The sequence below is a fragment of the Leptodactylus fuscus genome, chromosome 3, assembly GCF_031893055.1.
Source record: "Leptodactylus fuscus isolate aLepFus1 chromosome 3, aLepFus1.hap2, whole genome shotgun sequence".
Lineage (NCBI taxonomy): Eukaryota > Metazoa > Chordata > Amphibia > Anura > Leptodactylidae > Leptodactylus > Leptodactylus fuscus.
The window spans coordinates 53,419,409-53,446,484 of NC_134267.1; the positions used below are offsets into that span (position 1 = coordinate 53,419,409).

The following is a 27,076-nucleotide window of genomic DNA, read 5'->3' on the forward strand; positions in this document are numbered from 1 at the left end:
GAATTCCCAGTCAGACAACGGCACTATATGCCAGTAGCAAGAAATGAGGGTATTTGTAACCCCAATATATTCTTTGAATTCCCAGTCAGACAACGGCACTATATACCAGTAGCAAGAAATGAGGGTATTTGTAACCCCAATATATTCTTTGAATTCCCAGTCAGACAATGGCACTATATACCAGTAGCAAAAATTGTGGGTGCACGTAACCCCAATATATTCTTTGAATTCCCAGTCAGACAACGGCACTATATACCAGTAGCAAGAAATGAGGGTATTTGTAACCCCAATATATTCTTTGAATTCCCAGTCAGACAACGGCACTATATACCAGTAGCAAGAAATGAGGGTATTTGTAACCCCAATATATTCTTTGAATTCCCAGTCAGACAATGGCACTATATACCAGTAGCAAAAATTGTGGGTGCACGTAACCCCAATATATTCTTTGAATTACCAGTCAGAAACTGGCACTATATGGCAGTAGCAAGAAATGAGGGTATTTGTAACCCCAATATATTCTTTGAATTCCCAGTCAGACAATGGCACTATATACCAGTAGCAAAAATTGTGGGTGCACGTAACCCCAATATATTCTTTGAATTCCCAGTGAGACAATGGCACTATATACCAGTAGCAAGAAATGAGGGTATTTATAACCCCAATATATTCTTTGAATTCCCAGTCAGACAATGGCACTATATACCAGTAGCAAGAAATGAGGATATTTGTAACCCCAATATATTCTTTGAATTCCCAGTCAGACAATGGCACTATATACCAGTAGCAATAATTGTAGGTGCACGTAACCCCAATATATTCTTTGAATTCCCAGTGAGACAATGGCACTATATACCAGTAGCAAGAAATGAGGGTATTTATAACCCCAATATATTCTTTGAATTCCCAGTCAGACAATGGCACTATATACCAGTAGCAAGAAATGAGGGTATTTGTAACCCCAATATATTCTTTGAATTCCCAGTCAGACAATGGCACTATATACCAGTAGCAAAAATTGTGGGTGCACGTAACCCCAATATATTCTTTGAATTCCCAGTCAGACAATGGCACTATATACCAGTAGCAAAAATTGTGGGTGCACGTAACCCCAATATATTCTTTGAATTCCCAGTGAGACAATGGCACTATATACCAGTAGCAAAAATTGTGGGTGCACGTAACCCCAATATATTCTTTGAATTCCCAGTCAGACAATGGCACTATATACCAGTAGCAAGAAATGAGGGTATTTATAACCCCAATATATTCTTTGAATTCCCAGTCAGACAATGGCACTATATACCAGTAGCAAAAATTGTGGGTGCACATAACCCCAATATATTCTTTGAATTACCAGTCAGAAACTGGCACTATATGGCAGTAGCAAGAAATGAGGGTATTTGTAACCCCAATATATTCTTTGAATTCCCAGTCAGACAATGGCACTATATACCAGTAGCAAAAATTGTGGGTGCACGTAACCCCAATATATTCTTTGAATTCCCAGTGAGACAATGGCACTATATACCAGTAGCAAAAATTGTGGGTGCACGTAACCCCAATATATTCTTTGAATTCCCAGTCAGACAATGGCACTGTATACCAGTAGCAAAAATAGTGGGTGTATATAGCCCCAATTCTATTGCTAGGGGACTTGCAGGGTATTTCTGAGGTGAAGGTGGGGGGGCACACCGTTGGAACGGGGATTTGGGGTGTATATATGGGGTATACGGGAATACACTGTCAGTGTGTTCCATTCAGGATCCTGGGAAAGCTGGGTTGCGGCGATTGAGCCCGTCAGTGCCACGTTACACTGACAAGCTTCTCCCTGGAATTGAAGTTATATGTAAGCCCAATATATTCTTTGAATTCCCAGTGAGACAATGGCACTATATGGCAGTAGCAAAAATAGTGGGTGTATATAGCCCCAATTCTATTGCTAGGGGACTTGCAGGGTATTTCTGGGGTGAAGGTGGGGGGGCACACCGTTGGAAAGGGTATCGGGGGTATATATCGGGTATACGGGAATACACTGACAGTGTATTCCATTCAGGATCCTGGGAAAGCTGGGTTGCGGCGATTGAGCCCGTCAGTGCCACGTTACACTGACAAGCTTCTCCCTGGAATTTAGCTCTTATAAGAGCTGTTGTGGTTGTCTTCTCCTTCCTATCTAGCCTGTCCCTGCCTACCCAGAATCTAACCCCTAGCTAACTGGACGGAAACCTCCGTCCCCGGTGAATTGCAAGCTCAGAATGACGCGAAGCTGGGCGTCGCTGTTCTTTTAAATTAGAGGTCACATGTTTTCGGCAGCCAATGGGTTTTGCCTACTTTTTTCAACGTCACCGGTGTCGTAGTTCCTGTCCCACCTACCCTGCGCTGTTATTGGAGCAAAAAAGGTGCCAGGGAAGGTGGGAGGGGAATCGAGTAATGGCGCACTTTACCACGCGGTGTTCGATTCGATTCGAACATGCCGAACAGCCTAATATCCGATCGAACATGAGTTCGATAGAACACTGTTCGCTCATCTCTAATCATTATTCATCCAATCCACTCATCAAATGGTATGAGCCAGTTTTAAGTAAATGGACACTTTTACGCTGTAGTTCTTTTATTGTTCATTTTCTTCCTGCACGGAAAACGAATATACTTTTTAATCTTAATTAAAACTTTCCTACCATTTTGCTGATGTGAAGTCTGTGCCGCTCATGTATATAGCTGGTTGTCTTGCTGCCTCTGACATAGATCTAGCAGAACACTGTTCCTGGCTGTGTTGGGTCTCTCTTTTCTACTCCTTCTTATTCTCAGTCTTAAAATACCAAGAGGAAGGGGGAGGAGGATGTACATGGAGGATCAAAGTGTGGAGAGGAAGGAAAATTTTCACACAATATAGATTATGAAATTAGTTCTTTGTTAGAGATGAGCGAACAGTGTTCTATCGAACACATGTTCGATCGGATATCAGGGTGTTCGCCATGTTCGAATCGAATCGAACACCACGTGGTAAAGTGCGCCAAAATTCGATTCCCCTCCCACCTTCCCTGGCGCCTTTTTTGCACCAATAACAGCGCAGGGGAGGTGGGACAGGAACTACGACACTGGGGGCATTGAAAAAAATTGGAAAAAGTCATTGGCTGCCGAAATCAGGTGACCTCCATTTTAGACGAATAGTGGATTTCAAATCCGGGTCATATGAGAATGTGAACTTTGTGACTATGAGACAGGGATAGCTGTACAGGCAGGGATAGCTAGGGATAACCTTTATTTAGGGGGGAATGTTATTAAAAATAACTTTTTGGGGCTCTATCGGGTGTGTAATTGTGATTTTTGTGAGATAAACTTTTTCCCATAGGGATGCATTGGCCAGCGCTGATTGGCCGAATTCCGTACTCTGGCCAATCAGTGCTGGCCAATGCATTCTATTAGCTTGATGAAGCAGAGTGTGCACAAGGGTTCAAGCGCACCCTCGGCTCTGATGTAGCAGAGCCGAGGCTGCACAAGGGTTCAAGCGCACCCTCGGCTCTGATGTAGGAGAGCCGAGGGTGCACTTGAACCCTTGTGCACCCTCAGCTCTGCTACATCAGAGCCGAGGGTGCGCTTGAACCCTTGTGCACACTCTGCTTCATCAAGCTAATAGAATGCATTGGCCAGCGCTGATTGGCCAATGTATTCTATTAGCCTGATGAAGTAGAGCTGAATGTGTGTGCTAAGCACACACATTCAGCTCTACTTCATCGGGCTAATAGAATGCATTGGCCAGCGCTGATTGGCCAGAGTACGGAACTCGACCAATCAGCGCTGGCTCTGCTGGAGGAGGCGGAGTCTAAGATCGCTCCACACCAGTCTCCATTCAGGTCCGACCTTAGACTCCGCCTCCTCCGGCAGAGCCAGCGCTGATTGGCCGAATTCCGTACTCTGGCCAATCAGCACTGGCTAATGCATTGTATTGGCTTGATGAAGCAGTGCTGAATGTGTGTGCTTAGCACACACATTCAGCTCTACTTCATCGGGCTAATAGAATGCATTGGCCAGCGCTGATTGGCCGAATTCCGTACTCTGGCCAATCAGCACTGGCTAATGCATTGTATTGGCTTGATGAAGCAGTGCTGAATGTGTGTGCTTAGCACACACATTCAGCTCTACTTCATCGGGCTAATAGAATGCATTGGCCAATCAGCGCTGGCCAATGCATTCTATTAGCGTGAACTGAGTTTGCACAGGGGTTCTAGTGCACCCTCGGCTCTGCTACATCAGATTGCTACATCTGATGTAGCAGTGCCGAGTGTGCATCAGATGTGTAGTTGAGCAAAACTGACTCAGCACTGCTAAGTCTGCATTCGCATAGGAATGCATTGGCCAGCCTTCGGCCAATCAGCGCTGGCTCTGCCGGAGGAGGCGGAGTCTAAGGTCGGACCTGAATGGAGACTGGTGTGGAGCGATCTTAGACTCCGCCTCCTCCAGCAGAGCCAGCGCTGATTGGCCGAATTCCGTACTCTGGCCAATCAGCACTGGCTAATGCATTGTATTGGCTTGATGAAGCAGTGCTGAATGTGTGTGCTTAGCACACACATTCAGCTCTACTTCATCGGGCTAATAGAATGCATTGGCCAATCAGCGCTGGCCAATGCATTCTATTAGCGTGAACTGAGTTTGCACAGGGGTTCTAGTGCACCCTCGGCTCTGCTACATCAGATTGCTACATCTGATGTAGCAGTGCCGAGTGTGCATCAGATGTGTAGTTGAGCAAAACTGACTCAGCACTGCTAAGTCTGCATTCGCATAGGAATGCATTGGCCAGCCTTCGGCCAATCAGCGCTGGCTCTGCCGGAGGAGGCGGAGTCTAAGGTCGGACCTGAATGGAGACTGGTGTGGAGCTATCTTAGACTCCGCCTCCTCCAGCAGAGCCAGCGCTGATTGGTCGAGTTCCGTACTCTGGCCAATCAGCACTGGCCAATGCATTTCTATGGGGAAAAGTTAGCTTGCGAAAATCGCAAACTGACAGGGATTTCCATGAAATAAAGTGACTTTTATGCCCCCAGACATGCTTCCGCTGCTGTCCCAGTGTCATTCCAGGGTGTTGGTATCATTTCCTGGGGTGTCATAGTGGACTTGGTGACCCTCCAGACACGAATTTGGGTTTCCCCCTTAACGAGTTTATGTTCCCCATAGACTATAATGGGGTTCGAAACCCATTCGAACACTCGAACAGTGAGCGGCTGTTCGAATCGAATTTCGAACCTCGAACATTTTAGTGTTCGCTCATCTCTATTCTTTGTTATACTTTATAGTTCTAATTTATATGCACACATTACAATATAGAGTTAAAAAGTGTACTGAATTTAGAAAAAAAATTATTTTCTTTCATGACAAATCAAGTTGCCCATTTACTGTACAGTACTTTATACCTATCGACCGATATACCAATTATCTGGGTCAGACGTTATCACTCTGCGGCCCAGAAATGGAAAGTCTTCATGCTCAACATGAAGAAACTTGGATTGATCATCTTTCTTTAACTCTTTCCACTCCATTCAACCTCAAGTCAGCAAAAGAGCTAGAGCATGTCTCGCGGAGTGTAGCTAACCCCTAGAATGTCAGAGTGCAGTGGTCTTACAGATGTGGACAGCATTTTAAGTTCAGGAGTCTGAGGTGGGTCAAGCACTGGGGTAGCAAAACCTCAGCTGTTGTCATGTGCAGGTCAGTTGGTGTACTAAGGACAGAGATTCATAGAGTACACATGTGGATGAAGAATCCAGAAGTGGAGTCCAACATGGGGAGTGTGTGTAACAGTGTATATAAAACTTGTGAATGGACTATGGGCTTTGGTTAGCAGAAATGGCTGTCAAAGTGTTGTACTGTATCTCACCCGGGCAAAGGGGAACATCCTATGAAAATGAACAGGTGACCAAACTAGTAAACCACTGCCGTTACAATATAACTTTACCAGTATAATAATTGTTGTTCCCTTTCCAAGTTACAGTAAATAACCATAACCTGCACATGCCCTCACCATCTCCTGCCTAGACTATTTCTTCTATTCTTCTATGTGACCTCCCATCTAACTCTTTTGCACTTCTATATTCAAATCTCAATTCTGCTGCCAAATAAACTTATCTATGTCCTTATTCCACTTCTAGCTGTTCCCTATTCCAATCCCTTCACTGGTTACCCAATGGCTAGCAAATTCAGTTTAAAATATTATCAATGATGTACAAGATCATACACAACTTATTCTCTGAATACTTCCCAGACCTAACCTTCTGATACTTCCCCATATGTAATCTCCAGTCCTTACAAGACCTCTTTCTTCACTTTCCTCTTATCTCTTCACCTCCAATATTTCTCTTGTGCATCCCCCATACTCTGGAGCTCATTCTACTGGAATATGGAATGATTCTAACACACACAGAAAACATCTATATGAAGTTGGAGATAAAACAGGACCCCAGATATTTCTCCAAATGTCACGTTACAGCTTTAAACAATACAATTGTATACATGATGTTCCATGATACTCCATTACTTTATAATCATTGATAATCAGACCTTCCAGTAGGCCTCATCACAGATGGAGAAAATAGGGAATAGAGAGGATTACCCCAGGATTTTGTGGAATGGAGCCAGTGAAACCACCTCAGAATTAATGCTGGGATGACCAAGGAGATGATGGTGGACTTTAGTAAGCGGAGATATGTTCCAAAACCAATGGACATCCGGGCATTGAGATACTCAAGACTTATAAGTACCTGGTTGTTCTCCTCAATAATAAGCTAGACTGGGCTGATCACCTGGATGTGCTGCACAGAAAGGGTCACAGCAGGCTCTACCTGCTCAGGAAGCTGAGGGCCTTTGGAATTCAGGGGCCACTTCTTAGGACCTTTTTCAACTCTGTTGTGGCATCAGCCATCTTCTTCAGAGTGGCCTGCTAGGGGAGTAGCATACCAGCCAGGGACAGAAATAGACTTTACAGGCTGGTTAGAAGGACCAGCTCTGTCCTGGGGAGCCCCCTGGACCCAGTACAGATGGTGGGTGACAGAGGGATACTGTCCATGGTGAACTGTCCCATCCCATGTATGAGCCCGTGATAGCACTGGGCAGTACTGTCAGTGACCGACTGCTTCACCCCAAGTGTGAGAAGGAGCGCTATAGCAGATCCTTCCTCCCAACCATGGTCAGGCTGTATAATCAACATCAGGCTAAGCGGAGATCACTCCACACAGAGAACTAAATGATCCTGAGTCTTTCTTTTTCTTCTTAGTTGCTATGACTCCTAGTATCTTTTCTATCAGCTATTCTGAGCTTGTATATGTTCTTTCTTGTAATATATTACTGTATTGTCCATACTGCTTTAACACACTGAATTTCCTCATGGTGGGATTATTAATGGATTATTTTATCTTATTTTATCTTATCTTCTAACTTTTCCCTGTACGTCTATGCTCCCAGTGGCTTGTGTGTATAAAAAACAGCATCCAAACACAAAAATTGCAACAAGACTCAGCATAAGATGCTAAGACATATGCAAACATTAAGTTTATAAAGATTAAACTGCATGAATGTTATAGCCATTATCAGTGTATATAAATGTGAAGTTCCTAGCGCTTTATTTCATAAAATTGTGAGAGCCCTTATTCCCAAAAAGGCAACATCATACAGTTCAGATCATATACTATACAGATGTACCTCTCTTGGGCCTGGATTTAAACCTACACAGCAAATTCAGGGCAAATAATATCCAAATAACATGTAAATTGTACATGTACAATGCAAAAGACATAAAGTCAGATAACACCTCCATAATAAAACAAATGTAAACAGGTGTATACTCCTACAATGTGCAGCAGCATTCTGCAGAGAGTACTAAGACATATGTTTGTTCTTTTCACATTATCTGAGGTCTAAACCAAGGCCCAAGACAGGTATGTCTGTATAGATTATAGTATATAACCCCATCTATATATAATCTATAGTATAGATTCCCATCTGAATGAGGTTACCTTGTTGCAGATGGGCTCTCACAATTTGATCAAACAGTGAACTAAGAACCTCACATTTATATACACAGATAAGAACTGCTTCCAACGCCATTGACTTAGATAGGTCCACGGAGTAGTTGTCTGCCATCATACAGTAATGGTAATATGCTAACACTTTATATGCTGCATGTTCTGTGACGGTTTTACCTAAAAATCTGACAGTATAAGACTTTACAATATACAGATTATCCTCAACTCCCACTGCAAACCCAAATTTCTTCATTTTACTTGCTAAAAGTGTAATCCTTGTGGGAACGAGCAGCACACATGCATGCATCAAGAGTCACACTTTAGGTTGATTTTATTGTAAAGTTAATGAAAACCCGATGTGCACCCTGGTGTAATTGCCCACAGATGTATGACCTTTTTCTTCCACTCCAGCGGCACTAAATTATATTTTACGAGCAACGTGATGTTGTGGGACCCATTTTAAAAATAATAGTTGACTCAAGGGAGCTGTAATACTCTTACTGACATCATGCTGAACACTAAAGGACCTTCTGTTTAGATGCAGTTGTCCACTCCCTTCTGAGCCCTGCACAGCTTAAATCTGATAATGTAAGCAGAACGTTTTTCCTCTGATTTTTGGCTTCAAATAAATGGACCCTTGCTCATGACTCACTCAGAAAAGGACTTTGAACTTTCTATTTACGTTTTTATTTGGAAGAGAATATATTAGTATTTTTATTGGAGTATGAGTATGAAAAAAAAGTGTGTACTTGCTTAATGGCGTCCATGGAGAATCAGAAGTTAAAGTGTTGTTTAATAGATGCCAAGACATAATAATATCAGCCTATATATGCTAAGCTACTGGCATTTTAGAAAGTATACAGTGAGTGTGTGTCTATGTATGTACAGTATATGTATGTATGCATGTGTCCAAAGGTGTATGGGTCGATACATGTCTATCTATCTATCTATCTATCTATCTATCTATCTATCTATCTATCTATCTATCTATGCGTTCCTCTCACAAGTGAATCTGTTAGATGAATAATGCTACTGAATTTAAAGGGGTTGTCCCTGTTTTTATAGGAGGCCACGGAAGTTGAAGATTTTTGTTAAAAACCCATACTCACCTGACCCCACACAGTGTCTCACAGTGCGGTCCAGACCTGCTGCTCCAGTGTTTTCTTCCAGAAGTCCTCACTGCACATGACTGCTGAGGCCAATCAACAGCCTCAGTGAAGGGCATGGGATGTGACATGTACTGACGTCCCATGTCTTTTCCTTAGGACGCTGACCTCAATGGTCACATGCAGGGGGATTTCCACGGAAGAAAGGACCAGACCGCACTGGGAGACACTGGAGAACACGGGGGGGTTTTTCTTCACCTTCCTATTGCCTCATATAAAAAAAACGTTAAAGAGGTAAATGCAATAAAAAAAAAATAATGAGTAGAAAATTCTTTGGCCATTTCTCACCTGTTTTTGATCAGATACTGGCACGTGATCACTGCAGCCCATCAATGGCCTCAGAAGTCACATGATAAGTATACTGGTATCAACTCTATGGCACAGGAGAACCAAAATATTAGCAATGGAGCAGTGGTGGAATTAAGAGATCTGAAGTATATCACAACTCAAAGGCTCCACCTTCCCCAGAACCTTCAGAAAATCAAGGAAATTGATAAAATTGTCGAGTCGGAGGTTAATGGAACAATAAGTGCTCACTGCTTCCAAATGGACCTAGTTAGGCCAGAGTTAGGCTGCTGCTAAACACAGATTTTGGCTGCAACCCAAAATCCTCAAGTTGTGAGCACTGTGCTCAGCTATCTCTGTTAGGCTGGGTTTACACCAGCGTTGACTCTCCTTTTCGGGTAGAAACCACATGGACCCCATTATAGTTTATGGAGTCTGTGGGTTTCCTAAGGTAACCACTTATTTTTGCAGATTAGGTTTCCATTTGGTGGGTCCCCAAGCGGACCCAGAACGGAAACCCGAACTCACATGTGAACCTAGCCTTAGTCCACTAAATTAACATGTAAGGTAGTGGAAGACCCCTTCCACAGTTGTAGACTTAAGTGTAGGACTAATGAGAAGTTTCCACTCAATATAGGCTTTGTACCATTTGATTCTGGTGTCCCTAAACTCTCTAAACTATCTGTGGGACTTGGTTGATATTGTAGCGAGAGACTCCCTTTAACTAGAATTTCTGAGTCAATGCCCCAATTCTTGTTCTGGATCTTTCTAAACTATAGGTGGTGCGATGATGCCCATCAGGCAAAATTCTGTTGCACCTAATGGCTGATGGAAGCAATGGTGTATCATAGAGTCGGTTGTCCTGATTCATTCTATGGGTAGGCTGGCGTAATGAGTAGTGCAATGTCAACGACCAGAGCATGCAGCAATGAAAACCACCTACCTTGTGCCATTTATAATACTCGAGTCTTCTCGGCTGTAGGATCCAGGCCACCCCTATAACCCCCTTGCTATGCCTCTGTACACAAACTTGTTCACATCCCAAACATAAGCATTTGACAGACATGTGACTTCATGTATACCATTTCCTAATCAGTGACAAATAGTATGTATGTCTGGTTATAAAAATTTCAGCATACTAGCAGGTGTGAAGAACCTAAAACTTTGGAAAATAAGCACAGACATAAAATACAAAACAAGATCAACAAGATAATGCCAAAAGAATTTTTGCTGCTGGAAGTGGCTCAAGAATCTGACTATTTACTTAGCAGGTTTCAGAACCTTGTTACAGCAAGTGGACAGGGTAATCCTTGCTAAGTCAAAAATTATCTTTCAGAAGAAACCACATACCGCTGACTCCAAAGCTTTTCTGTCATATTAGATATTACACATTGTTTTGATAGCATAAAATATTAGACATTTATCTTCTAGACATTTGGTGATAAGAAAGCAATGTAAAGTTTAGAGGTATTTAAGGAAATATGTAACTGGGTGGGGGGTTCTGATTCTCATTGAGGAGATCCAGTTGGTATACAGGGTCTTACAGGCAATGCTTCATGGGCATAGGTACACAAATTAGTAGTGTTGTATACTAAAGGACACAAATCACAGTGTTGTCTACAGATTGATGTCTCTGGTATGCATTACCTTGTTCCAAGTCTCTTTTATGGATCAGACATTGACGTATACCATTGCTAATTATGGTAGGCACTAGACAGGCAGTTTTCTTCCTTCTAAAAGGACAAATTAAATAATTTTTGGAAATTTAACCCATGATTTCTGACAGTTCCGGGCCTATTCTTCAGAATGTAAAGGGGTGTCCAGCCAGACAAGTTGTCCTCTCTCCTCATTGACCAACTTTCCCCACTATATATGTGACATGGACTTCTGTGAATGAGAAGTATAACATGAGGCTTGAGAGGTGCCATGTTACAAGATCGTAACGGAATACCGAACGCATTAAATAGCGGTGAACAATGAAAGCACACAGACCCCCATAGACTATAATGTGCTCCGTGTGTTTTTCTCACGGTGTCCGCACGAATCATGTGGAGAGGAAAGTAGTGCTTTAAGTACTTTTCTTTCTGCATGACTCACGCGGACAACGCACAGAAAACACACGGACCCCATTATAGTCTGCTCCAGTCTAAACATATGACACTGGCCTTATATACTTCAGACAGTGGAGTGAATATTCTGATATCATCAAGTCTATACAAATGAGACACTCATCTAATTCATACAAAAGCCTGTGTGGTCGGCTATAAAAGCCACTTCTACTGAGTTTTGATATGAACACCAGGCAAGGTTTCATCTGGTGTGTTATCTAAAAGCTGTCAAACTTTTTCCCTCTTACCGTCCTATTTTCCCAGGCTTGTTCTGCAGAATTGCATAACCCCATGTATTTACATTCCACATTCACAAGACCGAGCATGAGATTATTTTTTCTTTTCTTTTTTATTTAGAAAATGGAATGCAGTTATTATGAATGAGCCATCTGCAGGGAAATAGCAACTTCCTTCTTATTGAAATAAAGTACTAGAATGAAAACTGTATAAATAAGCAGACTCATCTCTGCTCAGTCTATATTCACGCTAGGAAATAACAAGATCCCAGGCTCAACAGGGTGGTATAGAAAATAGAAGTGATTAGTGAAATAACAAAATCTACTGTCCATACAACAACTGCAGATACCTATATTCATATTTATTATCAATGCGGATGCCATACCGACCCATTGGATGACAATAGTAAAGGTTATAACAATATTCACCCATCATAGATTATTTACTTGTGGCTTCCGAGCCTATGTGAATTTAGATGCAAATCCTTTAGATCCTTAAGTAGGAATACTCAAGTGATGTGTGAACATGCTCTTATAATCTTTGCTAGGCTTTCGACCGGTTTTTGGATTGCTTATTTACAGTTTTATATTACATCTTTTCTGATAGTATTTGTGTATCAATCTGATAAAATTCAGGTTCTTATGCAGGTAAACAATGTTTTTGTAACCCCATTCACATGCTCCAGAAGGAATCAGTGCACATTGCAGAAAAATATCATCCACATAAATAAACAGCATATAATTTGTTTACTGTCACTGTGCAGAAAAGCTGAGGATAAGCTCCTTTGTATCACAATGGTGATAATCTGCTGCGCATCAGCAACAGAAATCCAGGTGTCAGCTTTAGGCCTGGTTCAAATCTGTATTTGTTATTCTGTTCGGGGAGTCCGCTTGGGGACCCCCCGAACGGAATACCAAATGAATTAAAAACAATTAGAAAAGAAAGCACATAGACCCCATAGACTACAATGAGGTCCGTGTGTTTTCCGCACAGTGTCCGTACGAATAATGTGGAGAGAAAAGGAGAAAAGTACTGCTTGGGGTCCATGTGCTTTCTTAGCTAACCACTTTTTTGATGCATTTGGTATTCCGTTTCCCCCCCCCCCCCAAACCCCCTGACCCAAGCGAACTTCCCGAACAGAATACCGAACTCAGATGTGAACCAGGCCTTAGATCTCTGCAATAGAAAAACACATCAGTACTGATATACAACACCAAGCCAATAAAGCTAGAAAATAGACATGAGGTATGTAGAGGTCATGCAAGAAGCCAGATTGTCATGTTAATGGTAAAATCAGGGAATTTGGCTGTCACCCCTTACTGGCCAACTCCCTAAATGAGTCACTGAGCCAAAAACACACTATGGGGAATTTTTTTTAACCCATCTACACCAGTTTACTGGCATAGATGGATGTAAACATTGTGCATTTTCTTTTCCCAATTCTTTTGTTCTGTGCCCGCTCCCCTGCAAAAGTGGGTGGAGTGCGAGTGAGATGAAGGCAGGTCAGAGTAAGGACGCTTCAGCCAGGCAAAGTTATTAAGACTCACACCAAAAAGCTGGCATACTATACCAGAAATCTATGCTAGTCAGGAAGTGCCAGAGACTTCCATTGTTGTGTATATGAGTACCCCTGAATTATGGAGACGCTGAGTCCTTCTAATAATTCAGTCGTACATTGTTACAGTCAGGGATTCTATAAAGACTGGCTTATGGAACATATAGGTTCCAAACATCACTAACACCTCTTAACATTGAGCACGTTTTAGGCCAGATTTACTAGGCCGAACACCGCTCAACTGAACTGAATTCTGGTATGTAAGTTCAGGTCAAGTAAGTTAGTCATGGCCAACACATGAAACCTTCCTTCGATCAGCAGTCTCTAATATTAATACATTAATACCCTGGTAACAGGTTGGAAATGGTCTGATGCCATTTAAAGGGAACTTGTCATCTGGGTTAGGGTACCAAAGCCACCAACATGTCACTTGAATTAAGAGTACTAAACCTGTGTTGTCCTCAGCTTTAATGGCACAAATGCATGACTTATCCCCAATACATTAATACTTATTAAATTTAATAACTGATGAAGGGATTGCCAGGTTTGGAGTACATGCTTATGGTATAAGTACATGCTGGTGGTTGGGATTCCCAAGCCTGATGATAGGTTTCCTTTAAGAGTCTTGATAAGTTAAGCTTAGTTAAGCCATATTCTAGCTTTACAGTATCTGTTTTAGGGTGCGTTTACATATTCAAGAGAGACACTTCGCGTTTACTTAGATAATATTCTAATAGCAAATTTGGTTTATTTCTTCTGACAGACATAGACGAATGTCTAACTGGAACTCACAATTGCAGGCCAGATCAAGTGTGCAATAATATAAGAGGATCGTTCACTTGTCAGTGCCCCAGAGGATATCAGAAACGTGGAGAACAATGTATTGGTGAGTGTAATATCTGCAGCGATTACTAATATACAGTCAATACATAGTTCACACATCTGAACAGAAAGACAGATGACATAGAAGGTGATGAAGGTCTACAGCATTAGAATAAGGGATACATTACCATCATACAATCTTCAAGTTGTACTCAGCTGTAAGTCAGTAACTATAGAAGCCTATGAGCCCTTATTGTACACTTACTATATGACTATATCATCTCATATGGAGGCTATGACTATATAATCTTATATGGAGGCTATGACTATATAATCTCATATGGAGGAATACAAGGGTCTGGAGTGAAACAGAACTGACAATAATTGAATTAGGCTAAAATTGGGCTATACAACAGAGGAAAATTGTATAATGTACAGATTCTATCATATGGAGAAGCAATACTTCTAGTGGAGGATATCCTAGTAATATAATCCTTGAAGCAGCAGTTTACAGCAGCTTACAAAGTTCTCTTAGCGACTCTATATACAGCCACAGAGGCTCCATTCACATTTTACTGACATATGTTAGAGAGGTCAAAGGCTTCTAAGACGTCTTGTCATCTTCTCACTCAAGAGAACAGTGTGGAAGATTTACTACTGAAAATGTAATTTTCACCAAAAAACTGTAGTGTACTTTCAACTCATATGACAAGTAGGTGTGGATTAGTGGGATGGGTTGTGTTTTGTTAGAAAGAGAAATTGTTTGATATGCGGAAAATGCAACAAAATTTAGCACAAATTTATAGCACAAGATAAGCCGCCCATTAAGTGGTTTCATACTGTAGGAATATTGGACTCTGGATGTTGCATATAATATAATAATGTAGGTAATGAAGCGACACCATTTTACAGTCTCAAGAAATTGGTCTAACTTGTAGCACAGCCTGTTTTTATAAACCACATTGACAATTCTACTTGCACTATATAATACCATATAATATTGTATGTGCTTTTTTTCTTTATCTGATGCAGACATCGACGAGTGTTCTATATCTTCATTTTGCCACCATCACTGTGTGAACACCCTGGGTTCCTATTATTGTGTGTGTAACCCAGGTTTCCAGCTTGCTGCTAATAATTACAGCTGTGCAGGTAAGTCCTGTACTAAGAGATGTGTATAAGAGAAATGAGCATTCCCTAAGGCTGAACTTCAACAGTGTTAAATATAGGGGTTTCTGGGCTAAAAATATAAGTCGATAATATCAGATGTGCGGGGGTCTGATAACTGATCCATTCAACAATAAGCTGTTTTCAGCAGCTGATACACAGAGAATGGGGCAGGAAGCAGACAGCTCTGTTCTCTATGTAGTGGTAGAACTGAGTCGCTGTACATTAGATCTCATTCAGATGAATGGGAGTTTACAATAATCAGAGCACAGAGCTCTCTGCTTCCTGCTCCATTCTCTGTGTATTAGCTGCTGAGAACAGCTGTTCAGTGGAGGTGTCAGGTGTTGAACCCGTACCAATCTGGTATTAGTGAGCTATCTTTGGTATAGGTCGTCAATATTTTTAGCCCAGAAAACTTCTTTAAAGGGCCTGCATCATAAATGTATTTTCTAATGGAATCCAACCTTGCCATCAGTTGATCATTGCATTAGCTTTTCTAATCCCCAACCATGAGCTGCTAAAGCAGGAGATGCAATGCCTGGTCAGATAGTTAAGTGAAATATAGCAATATATAGTGTCCTTTACAAAATATTAGAATAAAAGCATAAGTATTAAAAAATCAGAGCAGGCATACCAACACCATACAATACAAATATGTGACGTTACAAACTTACTTCTATCACTCCTCTGGATCTGTATGCCCATAGCATCAGGATCAGGATCATCTGCATCTAAATGTGCATGGTTCTCAAATTCGATGTTCCACTATCACATATGAATATGATGTTCAGTTCTCTGTATACGTTGACTAAGGAATGTATTTACTGTATTATGTATGAAGAGAGCAAAATAATTCAAAAGGCTTGGGCTGGTAATACAGAAAATGGGAGAAAACTCTCACTGAGAAGGGCCTCACTATTACTCTGTAGGGAAACCCATTAAGAGATTGGCCTGATCATGATGAGACTGCCACCTGGAGGCAGGCAAGGAACCTACACTGTGTGAGAAAAGTGAAATTTTATTCATGTGTCCGAAATAATTCCTAAATTAGTGAAGCACAATTCTCAAAGGTGAAATGAAAGATTTGGTTTATGCCATGAAAGGACTCACTCATTTAATATAATGTTTTTAAGGCATTTTATATAATATATGGAATATAGTGATCGTGACAACCTGTTCTTAAATCTTCAGATGTGGATGAATGTAGCACCAGTAGCCCCTGCGCACAAGAATGCTATAATATGATTGGCTCATACATGTGTCAGTGTCATTCAGGCTACGAGCTGAGCAGAGACAGAGTCAACTGTGAAGGTAACTTTCTTATAAAACCTAATTAAATGTATTTTTATAGAGTAAATGTAAGCTGTAACGAAACTTCTGAACAACTTTTGATTTTCTGGCACCTTTTATGCAATTAAAACAATTGTGCAATTAAAAAAATAAACTAGGAATGATAAAAAATAGAACTGCCAACTTGGTATCATATGAAAGCTGAGAATTTCATCATTCGTAGAACACAAGAACTACTACATTCGACAATGCCTGATAGAAGTGTTTGAAGTGACCAGCTTCCATCTTTAGCTTTTATTTGCTAGTTTGATTGACCCCCAACAAGCACAAGAATGGTGCTCATATATGTTCCCTCTTTTGTATAGAGTGATAGGCGATCATACAGCTGCTGCTCCATTCCTCTCTAAAGTACTGCTGAAGAGAAGTCAAGTGTCAAACAGTGGTTGACACAGGGATATAAATTTATTATAGACAATAGTGCACCCACATTAGCACAACCAATTACTGTCTAATCCAGGGGTCAGCAACCTTCGGTGCTCCAGCTGTTGTTAAACTACAACTCCCAACATGTTCCATTGACTTCAATGGGGGTTCTAAGAATTGAAATGCAAGTATGCATGCTGGGAGTTATAGTTTTACAACAGCTAGAGCGCAAAGGTTCCCTGTCCCTGTTCTAATCATTCAGTAAAGGCATCAGAATGGGATGATTATACAAGGATAATATTGCCATGTATTATATTAATAATATGTCTCCTTAGGCCTGCTTCACATCTGCATTTGGTATTCCAATTGGGGAGTCCACTTGGGGACCGCAAACGGAATATTGAACACAAAGAAAACACATGGACTTCATAGACTATAATGGAGTCTATATGTGTTCCGCATGGTGTTCACACAAGTCAAGCGGAAAGAAGAATACTTCAAGCAGCACTTTTCTCTCTGCATGATTTCTGTGGACACCGTGCGGAAACCACACAAACCCCATTATAGTCTATGGGGTTCGTGTGTTTTCATTTCTCACCGCTTTTTAATGCGTTCGGTATTCTGTTCGGGGAGTCCCCAAGCGAACTCTCCGAACGGAATACCGAACGCAGATGTGAACCGGGCCGTAAGCAAATTCCTTACAATATTGTTACTTGGAGGTTTCGGAACATACCTACCCTTTAATGTGCAGTTACATTCCCAAATGCTGAGGGAACACCACTTTCTATTATGTAGCAGAAAAGGAATCTTTTTATCAGCATAAAACACAACAAAAATTGGCAGGTTGAAAATTATTTTCCTAATGTGTAAATATTTCCACATTTTAAACAAATTGTGTTGAATCATGTCGAAGTGCCGAGGCGTTCCAGCTAATGTTGCATCTGTGTAGGAAATAAACAGAAATGATTAAGAGATAAACACATTTATGTTCCCAGATTATTTCATCTCAGCAGATGAGACATTTTAAAGGCATGTGCATCGATAGGGCAAACAAAACAAAAGCCTCTCACAAGCCATGCATGGGAAAATCATTTATACACAGCTCTTATTAGGTATAAAATGTAATAGCATTTCTAGGTTATGATGATGACCAAGACAACCCCTTCTCTAAAAAAAAAGCTCATTGCCATAAGAGCCTTCACACGGAGTAAACACGCGTGTATTTTTGCAAAATACACGTGTAAAAATAAGACTCCCATTGACTTCAATGACATTTTACAGGCGGATTTTTACACGTGTACAAAATATCATTGAAGTCAATGGGAGTCTTATTTTTACATGTGTATTTTGCAAAAATACACATGCATTTACTCCTGGTGAAGACTCCCTTTCTTCTGCAACTCCCTTCAGTGAGGGGAAAGTTCTCTCCAGCCACATCATTCCTCAAAAGCAGCTCATGTAAGTGAATGAGCGGTCATATAATACTTGGCTGGTGTGAATCAACTTCAGCAATAGCTGTTGCTCTTATTGGTCTCTATTCTGGCCTGTTAAAGAGGGCACTGCCATTGTTATGGAGGGCTGCACTTGGTCTGAACAATATAGAAGTAGTTATTTAGCATTTACATGAATAGCAGGGCCCAATGTTCTCACATATTGCTATTACATTGTTATCATCATCCTTCTTCTTGTGCATACTTTTTCCTGGTTAAGCAATAGATATGCGCCTGGACCATGATGTAAAAAGAAAATGTGGTTCAATAGACTAGGCCGCCTTCTACTATTGCTTCATAGTCCAATCCTGACACTTATGATCCCATTGTAGATGGTTGGGTTGATGGACAGGCGCTAGCAAGAACATGTAGTCCCATATAGAGTATGCAACAATATACTTAACGCTGTGATACATTATTATTTCTATTATATATTTTTGACTAATTACTTTTATTCATCAGTCATGAATCAACCAAAACACTGTTGTGGTAAATGTTCCATTTATTAGTTGGTACACTACTATGAATGTATACTTACACAACAGAATAAAGAAGGTTCCCATGAACATGGCTAGATAGCTAGTGGAGGTGATGTGTCTACAGTGGCCATTGGTCTGTCTGTAGGTACTCTTCCATCCACTCCCTGTGAATGGGGGCTAAGCTGCAGTAACCCAGCCCCACCACTATACAGAGAATGGAGTTGCATTTCCAGCTGTTCTCTGTGTTTGGTAAGGGTCCAACACCCAGGCCCCCTACCAATTACCTGTAGATGGTGTAGGCTGCACTCTAATTGAATATGAGTGTAGAAGTAGGTTCCCAAGCTCTTAAGTATAGTCAGTAAAAGACTTCACACTCAGTTTGTTGAGATAGTAGCAGTTATTGTGTTTATTCGCCAAACAAGATAGTGACCAACAAAGGGCTAGTTCACACTGAGTTTATTGCAAGCAAATTTTGACGCGTAATCTGCCTCAAAATCTACCTGCAAAAAAGGTTCCCATACATTCCAATAGGAGTCGTTTGCTTCTTTTTCTCACTAGCGATTTTTTTCAGATAGCGGAAAAAGGAAGCGACATACTCTATCTTCCCATGGATTCAACGGCTGAGACAGCCACGGTGCCCGAGACTCACTCCCGATTAGGCCCATTCATTCGGCATCCCGTCTTGGCTAGCCGCGTGGAGAATTCACACGGCGGAAAAGGTTTCCGCCGCGTGAACATACCTATAGAGTAGTTGTGAGTAATGTACATGTTTCAGTTGTGTGACCTTCTTCAGACTCAGAGAATGGGAAATGCAAGAAGGAGTGTGCATAAAGCTGCCTGGATTCTGCGATTCCATAGGGTCATGTAGAAAAATGGGAAATCTGCAATAGGAAAGGTGCAACTGCCAGCTGAGATAGGTCCTCAATTTCTATAATCCAGAACACTACTTTATCACAGCTGCTCCTTAATGTATTGTATCTACATATAAAAGGTATATATAACACGTGGCCAACTCTCCAGGAAAAATAGAAAAAATATATATAGCTGCAACATTTAAAAAACAATAAAAGCATTGCTCCACATGTACAAATGATGGTGTTTTAATGTGTACAAATAGTGCTTTTATACCAAACTGTAGAGGGTAGTTGAGAGATTTCTCCCAGATTTATCGAAAGGTGTAAGTCATTGTATAACTACTATGAGAGAAGGTAATCTAGAGGCACAATATATAATGTTACCGATCACTCATAAACTTGTCTCACGATTAAGGCCTGGTTCGTATCTGCATCGGTAATCCGTTCGGGGGAGTCTGCATGGGGACCCCCGAACGGACTACCAAACACATTGGCAAACGGTGTGCAGTGAAAGCACACGGACCCCATAGACTATAATGGGGTATGTGTGCTTTCCTCACTGTCTCCGCACGGAACATGTGGACAGAAAAGTAGTACACGATCTACTTTCCTCTCTGAACGACTCGTGCGGAGACCGTGCGGAAAGCACATGAACCCCATTATAGTCTATGGGGTCCATGTGCTTTCACTGCACACAGCTTGCCAATGCGTTCAGTAGTGCGTTCAGGGAAGTCCACATGGGTACCCCCCCCGAACGTTCTACCGAATGTATTGGCAAGTGACGCAATTACCGACGCAGATGTGAACCAGGCCTTACTGATACATTTCTATTTTAGAATTTATAAAACATATTTTTTGTATGTAGTTATTGCTGTTACAGACATCTTATGGCACCTCCTGCTGTTCCTCTGATTCTTTCTTAGAAAGTCCCCTTAACGTGCTCAGTGCTGGTGACAAGAGACAGTTTCTAGTGAGCTAATACTTATTGAGCGTCCTAAACTATTGTGCCCATGCGTCAAAGTGGAAATCTATGCCATTCAGGAATTGTCATAGATTTCCTATATAACTTGCACCAGTTTTCTGGCTTGAATTATAGTAAATATGTTGTACCGGGGCATCTATGCCCACTCGTCCACATTTGCAAAGACACAGGTGTAGAACTTGAGATGCGATGCATTTGTATTGCAAGAAAAGGCCTTGTGCTGATTCCCTCCATTGAGTCAATGCTCTCAGAGGGAAACAAAGCAACTGTATGGTACAATATGGCATGACATGAGTGTTATTTTTAACAATGCAATAAAAAAAATTCTTGTTTATATGATCTAGCAGGGAAATGAAATAGTTAATCATATGGCATCCCCTTTAATGAAATAAGCTTAATCTTTGTGAATAAAAACCCAAATAAATTTAATATACGAGACATTTTCTTCAAGAAAGAGGATTGTTATATAGTTTTGCTTCTTGTAATGAACTCTGCCGACATGCTTAGTCATTTATTTCTGCTTACTTGTTGGAAGACAAATACACATGAAGACATTTACTGTCAGGGTTCCCACTGTAACTCTCTTGTGTAACAGATATTGATGAATGCAGAACATCCAGCTACTTGTGCCAGTATCAATGTGTAAATGAGCCTGGAAGATTCTCCTGTGTGTGCCCAGAAGGATATCAGCTCGTGGGAACTCGGTCGTGTCAAGGTTTGTATTTATTTTTTCTAGTGTCTTATAATAAAACAAAGTTAGTACAGGAACTGAACTTGGTCAGAGGGATGCCCGGGAATAGATGTTTACTCTGCGCCTTTCATCTCCACTCCAATATGACTATACTCTGCTTCTCTAACTAACTGTATGGGAGCTCGATATGAAAATCTCTTTCTGGAACCCTGTCTAGCGGTGTACTTTAGGTGTCCAGGCTGAGAGGGACTGGGAGACAGTGGCATAACTCCTGGGGTAGCCGCGATAGTGGCTGCCACAGGGTCCAGGACTTCAGGAGGCCCAGTGGGCCCCTGATGTTTTGTTTTTTTTCTTTTTAATAGGCCGTTACTTGCTGGAGTAACCCCGGCAGGTAAGGGGCTCTATTTACTTACCAATCCTGGCTCCTGCTCACTGTCACCTGCGCTTCCCCTTCTGCAGCTGTGATCAAGAGCGGGGATCAGTAACTGAGGCCGTGGGCCCGCGAACCCCAACAGACAGTGCAATCATTATAGTCTGGGGTCTTTTCAGACCACAGAGTATAACAACCAGAGGCCCAGGGGAGGTGAGAAACATAAAAAATACTGTTACTTACCTCTCCTGCACTCCGGCAGGAATCCGGCCTGGTTGGTGACTTTCCAAATGTCAAGTGGACTGGGTCTGCATGATTATGCATCGCAACGCAGACCTGGCTCACATGACATCTGTACCAACATTGAAGATGGCCTAAATTAAAGGGGAGTCCCAGAGACTGGGAGAGGTAAGTAATAGAGATGAGCGAACACTGTTCGGATCAGCCGATCCGAACAGCACGCTCCCTTAGAAAAGAATGGAAGCACCTGTGACGCTGACTTTGCCAGCGGCCAGCCGGCGTCACAGGTGCTTCCATTCATTTCTATGGGAGTGTGCTGTTCGGATTGGCTGATCCGAACAGTGTTCACTCATCTCTAGTAAGTAACCTTGTTTTTTTATGTTTGTATCCTCCCCTGGGTCTCTGATTATTAAACTCTGGAGTCTTGGGTCCTCTATGGGACAAAATACTGTGTGAAGGGGCCACTATGGGGAACAATACTGTGTGTTTCAGGGCTGTAACAATGGTTCATAAACAGATAGCTCTGAGAAGAGCCCAGGTCTCTTCCGCAGGTGTGGGATGGGCTCTCTGCAAGGTCTCCTTTGATCCACTGCAAGGACTACACTCTACTAGAATAATAGGGAAACAATACAAGGGAAGCTGCAAAACACATATAAAACAATATATACAGTTGCAGTGGCACATAAACAATATAAGCAGTGTCCACTGGGATGCTGCAATTGTAATTTTTTCCTATTTATTATATTTCTAGACATAAATGAATGTGAAACTAACACTCATGACTGTGGCGAAGATGCCATGTGTTGGAATTATTTTGGTGGATTCCGTTGTTATCCTGCAAACCCCTGCCAGGACCCTTATGTTCGTATGTCAGATAAGTAAGTACAACAGCCTCTTGATGGCCAGATACTTTTTGCTGTTTTCATGGATTTGGTGGTTTAACGGCTCCATTATTTTATTTGGTGGGCTACCAAAAATATTTTGCAGCCTTTTTTCATGACACAAACGGCTGTTTAATAATCTACATCTATATATAAAAATTGCGTTTTTAGGACACTTTTTTTAAAATTTGAAAACTAACAATACAATAATGTTAAAATGCATTCCCTATTGTATTTCTGTCTTTTGATGTATACTATACGATGGTTCTGGCAAATGGGGTGGCTATGGCGATGTTTTAGATTAGAGTGAGCGTTGTTTTTTTTTTCTTTTATGTCTTTATTTGGATAATTTAATTTTCATTTATGTTTGAATTTTTTTATTTATTTGATATGTCTCCATGAGGTCATTAGATTGCCAGGTATAAAAGAAGCGGTTATTTATTGCATGAGCAGTAGAGTTAACTACAGTGAAAGGCCTAGTACTGAATTAGGTAAACGCAACCTCAAATGAACAACACAAAGCAGATTCCAAAGTTTCATTATTTCAAGTGGACCTTCACCACATTTACCAACTTTTTGCATTGTTTAATAGGTGTGACTCCACTGATTTCGGCGCAGTTAGAATATTTTCTGCAGCATCTACTGTTCCTGGGCAATCATTGCTTTAATTTCATCACCCAATATAATAATAAGACTCTCTACACTCTCAGCTGGGTGGTCCCTCTACTGTCTGCTCAAACCCAAAACCGCCCATCTGACAATAGAGAGCGTAATTTGCGTATTGGGTTTTGAAACAAAAAGCGTTGATTACTCACGAATGGTGGGAGCTAGAGAGAAAAATTCCAACTATGATGAAATCAGAGTGGTGGCTATTGACAGATACAAGGAGTTGAACTTAGTGGTGTTGGTCCTCTTTCATAAAAATTTGCCGGTGTGCTTGGGATCATTGCCCTATTGCATGACCCAGTTTAGGTCAAGCCTTAGATTCCCTCACACTTGACTCTAGAAGACTTTGACATACAGAGGAGTTCATAGTTGACTCAATGCCTGCAACGTGCCCACATCCAGTTATTGCAAAAAAAGCCGAAATCATCATCTGTCCACCACCATCCTTGACAATTGGTATGAAATGTTTGTGCTGATATTCTGTGTTCATCAGACATGCTGCTGTGTATTATAAGATAAGATAAGATAAGATATTCCTTTAATAGTCCCACAATGGGGAAATTTCAGTGATACAGTTTCATAGATGGTACAGTAGTATATAACAGGAGAGAAACACATAGAAGCTCATGGCAGAGAAATCCTAGGAATCAGAGCAACTAAAAAAGAAAGAAACACAGACACACTGCAGGATCATTTAGTTCTCTGTGCGGAGTGATGTTAATAATAATAATAATAATAATACAGCCGACTTGGTTGTAGGACACGAGGAGGGGGGTCACAGCATGTAGATATAACAAGCAGAAATTTTTGCAGAGGTGGGGGACATAGTCAGCTATTATGATAACATGTGGTAGTTCTTGGTAGGTAGTGAGATCTCCTGCTCACAGCTGATAGTTCGGTATCTTGCATCAGCACTATTGTCCTTTTAACCACAAAAAAAAAATGCCCCAAATGTCCTTTGTCACAAGCCCTCCTCCTTCTTCCTTCTTACCACAGTGTTCTACTGCCCCAAGGAAGTCAGAGGCCATCCAGGTATACATGGTGCTGCTCTCTTGCCAAGCTTCCATAACTCCTGGGGTGGGTGGGTGATGGTAGGTTCCCAGGCTGTAGCAGAGTCCTGCGTGTCCACAGTAGAAGAAAGAAATACCAGTCAGCTGTAGCATCTTCACACATCAGCAATTGACGCCAAAAATCATCTCCTTGAAGAAGAAGTCCACACTTCCATGTAGGTTTTCCTCCATGCCGCATGGAGAGCCATGCTGTCCTAGCTGGGGGGATGGTAACAGGCACATGTGGAAACCAGCTGAACCAAACATCTCCAATTTGGTCTCATCTGTCCAAAGAACATTATTCCAGAAGTGTTGTGGCTTGTTCAGATGCACCTATGCAAACTTAAAGGGAACCTTTCACCACTCTTACCCTTAGTTCACCTCTGCATTTGGTAAACCATTTGAGGAGTCCACATGGGAACCCCCCGAACGGATTACTGAACGCATCGGCAAGACTATAGACATAGACTCTAATGGGGTCCGTGTGATTTCTGCATGAATCATGTGGACAGGAAAGTAGATCACAAAGTACTTTTCTGTCCACATTTTCCGTGCAGACACCGCGCGGAGAGCACATGGACCCCATTATAGTCTAGGGGGCTCTTGTGCTTTCACTGCACACCACTTGCCAATGCATTTGGTATTTCGTTCGGGGGGTCCCCATGCAGACTCCCCCGAGCGGATTTCCAACGCAGATGTGAACAAGGCCTTACCAACACAGACTCTTTACATCCTTGGATAGGAATCACTCCACTGATTCTAGCACAATTCTGCTCCCTGTTTTTTTTTGTTTTTTTTTTCTTTTTGTTAGAAAAAAGAGACTTTCTCCTGGCGACCCTTCGAAATAAACTATACTTGCTCTGTTTTTCTCTAATTTTACTGTCATGAGAATTTAACATGCTGAAGCCTGTAGTGTCTTAGATGAGAACCTCTTTAGTTTTTTGGGAGTTTCTTTGAGCATAGCATGATCTGACCTTGGAATGAAGTTTCTGGAACTTTCAATCCTGGGAAGATTGTCAACTGTCTTGTATGTTTTCTACTTGTGAATAATTTTCACTGTAGAATAAAGGACTTCAAATTATTTGAAAACATCTTACAACCCTTTCTAGATTGATTGGCAACAACAATCAGGGATCAGCAACCTTTGTTACTCAAGTTGTTGCAAGACTCCAGCTGACAGCATGCACACTCGTATGTCTTGGAACTCCTATAGAAGTGAATAAAGCATGCTAGAAGTAGTAGTTTCCAAACATCTGGAGTGCTGAAGGTTCTTGACCCCTGTTTAAAATCATTGCTAATGCCTTTCCTCATCATTGTGTTTTTCATCTGAGGTTATTCCTACATAATTTTAATAATTTTTTCTGTGTATTGGTTTACTTCGTGACCATAAAGCTTTTTTTTTTTTTACATTAATCTGAGAACATTCACGATTTTATGTTTTATTTAAAAACTTAAAAACATATGTGTTTTTGTTTCAGCCGCTGTGTTTGCCAAGTTACAAACACTCTTTGCCGAGATCAACCTCACAGCATTGTCTACAAATACATGAGCATCAGGTCCAACCGAGCTGTACCTTCAGACATCTTCCAAGTGCAGGCAACTTTAATCTACACTAATACAATCAACACTTTCAGGATTAAATCTGGAAATGAAAATGGAGACTTCTACTTACGGGTGAGTTTTTTATTCGTCAAAATATTAAAATTTTTACATTTAATGTAAGATTCCTGTCGGGTTTCTTAGTAGGGAGCCCTTCAAATTTACTAATGAATGAACTCTGGAAATGGCGTGCATGTTTCAGCAGATGTCCAAGAACAGTCTCTGCCAAAAGAATAGACCAGCATGGTCACTAAACAACAACAACAACTGGCATGGGAACAGAAAGTCATTGAACACCCTTAATAACTGACAAACGACTCATATCACTGATGGTGGAAGGGACTGCAATTGAAGGCAATACCATTAGAGATATTTTAGATTGCCCACAAAGAGCTCCTTTGCATAACGACAATTAATTCCATGGTGCTGTACATTATTATATTAATTCCATGGTGCTGTACGTTATTGTATTAATTCCATGGCGCCGTACGTTATTACCGTATTTTTCGGACTATAAGACGCACCTAGGTTTTAGAGGAGGAAAATAGGGAAAAAAAAATTTGAAGCAAAAAATGGTAAAATATTTAATATATGGGAGTTGTATTTTTGCAACAGCTGCAAGGCCACATTGACAGGTGACCCTGCAGCTGTACGGGGACGCATAGAGTGTTTCTTTTTGCAGGGCCAGAAGTACTTTTTAGTTATACCATTTTGGG

General features: G+C 41.3%; 1 protein-coding gene across 2 annotated transcripts in view; it reads left to right on the forward strand.

The window, feature by feature from the left end:
* Window positions 1-27,076, forward strand: part of EFEMP1 (EGF containing fibulin extracellular matrix protein 1) — a 62,427-nt gene that overhangs the window by 30,440 nt on the left and 4,911 nt on the right. For both annotated transcript variants that reach the window (XR_012715315.1, XM_075267594.1), the window contains exons 5-10: window positions 14,121-14,243; window positions 15,212-15,331; window positions 16,538-16,657; window positions 21,460-21,579; window positions 22,917-23,043; window positions 26,240-26,435. Coding sequence is in view for 1 of the 2 variants with exons in the window: in XM_075267594.1 (XP_075123695.1) it covers window positions 14,121-14,243; window positions 15,212-15,331; window positions 16,538-16,657; window positions 21,460-21,579; window positions 22,917-23,043; window positions 26,240-26,435 (806 nt within the window). In the remaining variant the exon portion in view is untranslated. The remainder of the gene's footprint in view (window positions 1-14,120; window positions 14,244-15,211; window positions 15,332-16,537; window positions 16,658-21,459; window positions 21,580-22,916; window positions 23,044-26,239; window positions 26,436-27,076) is intronic.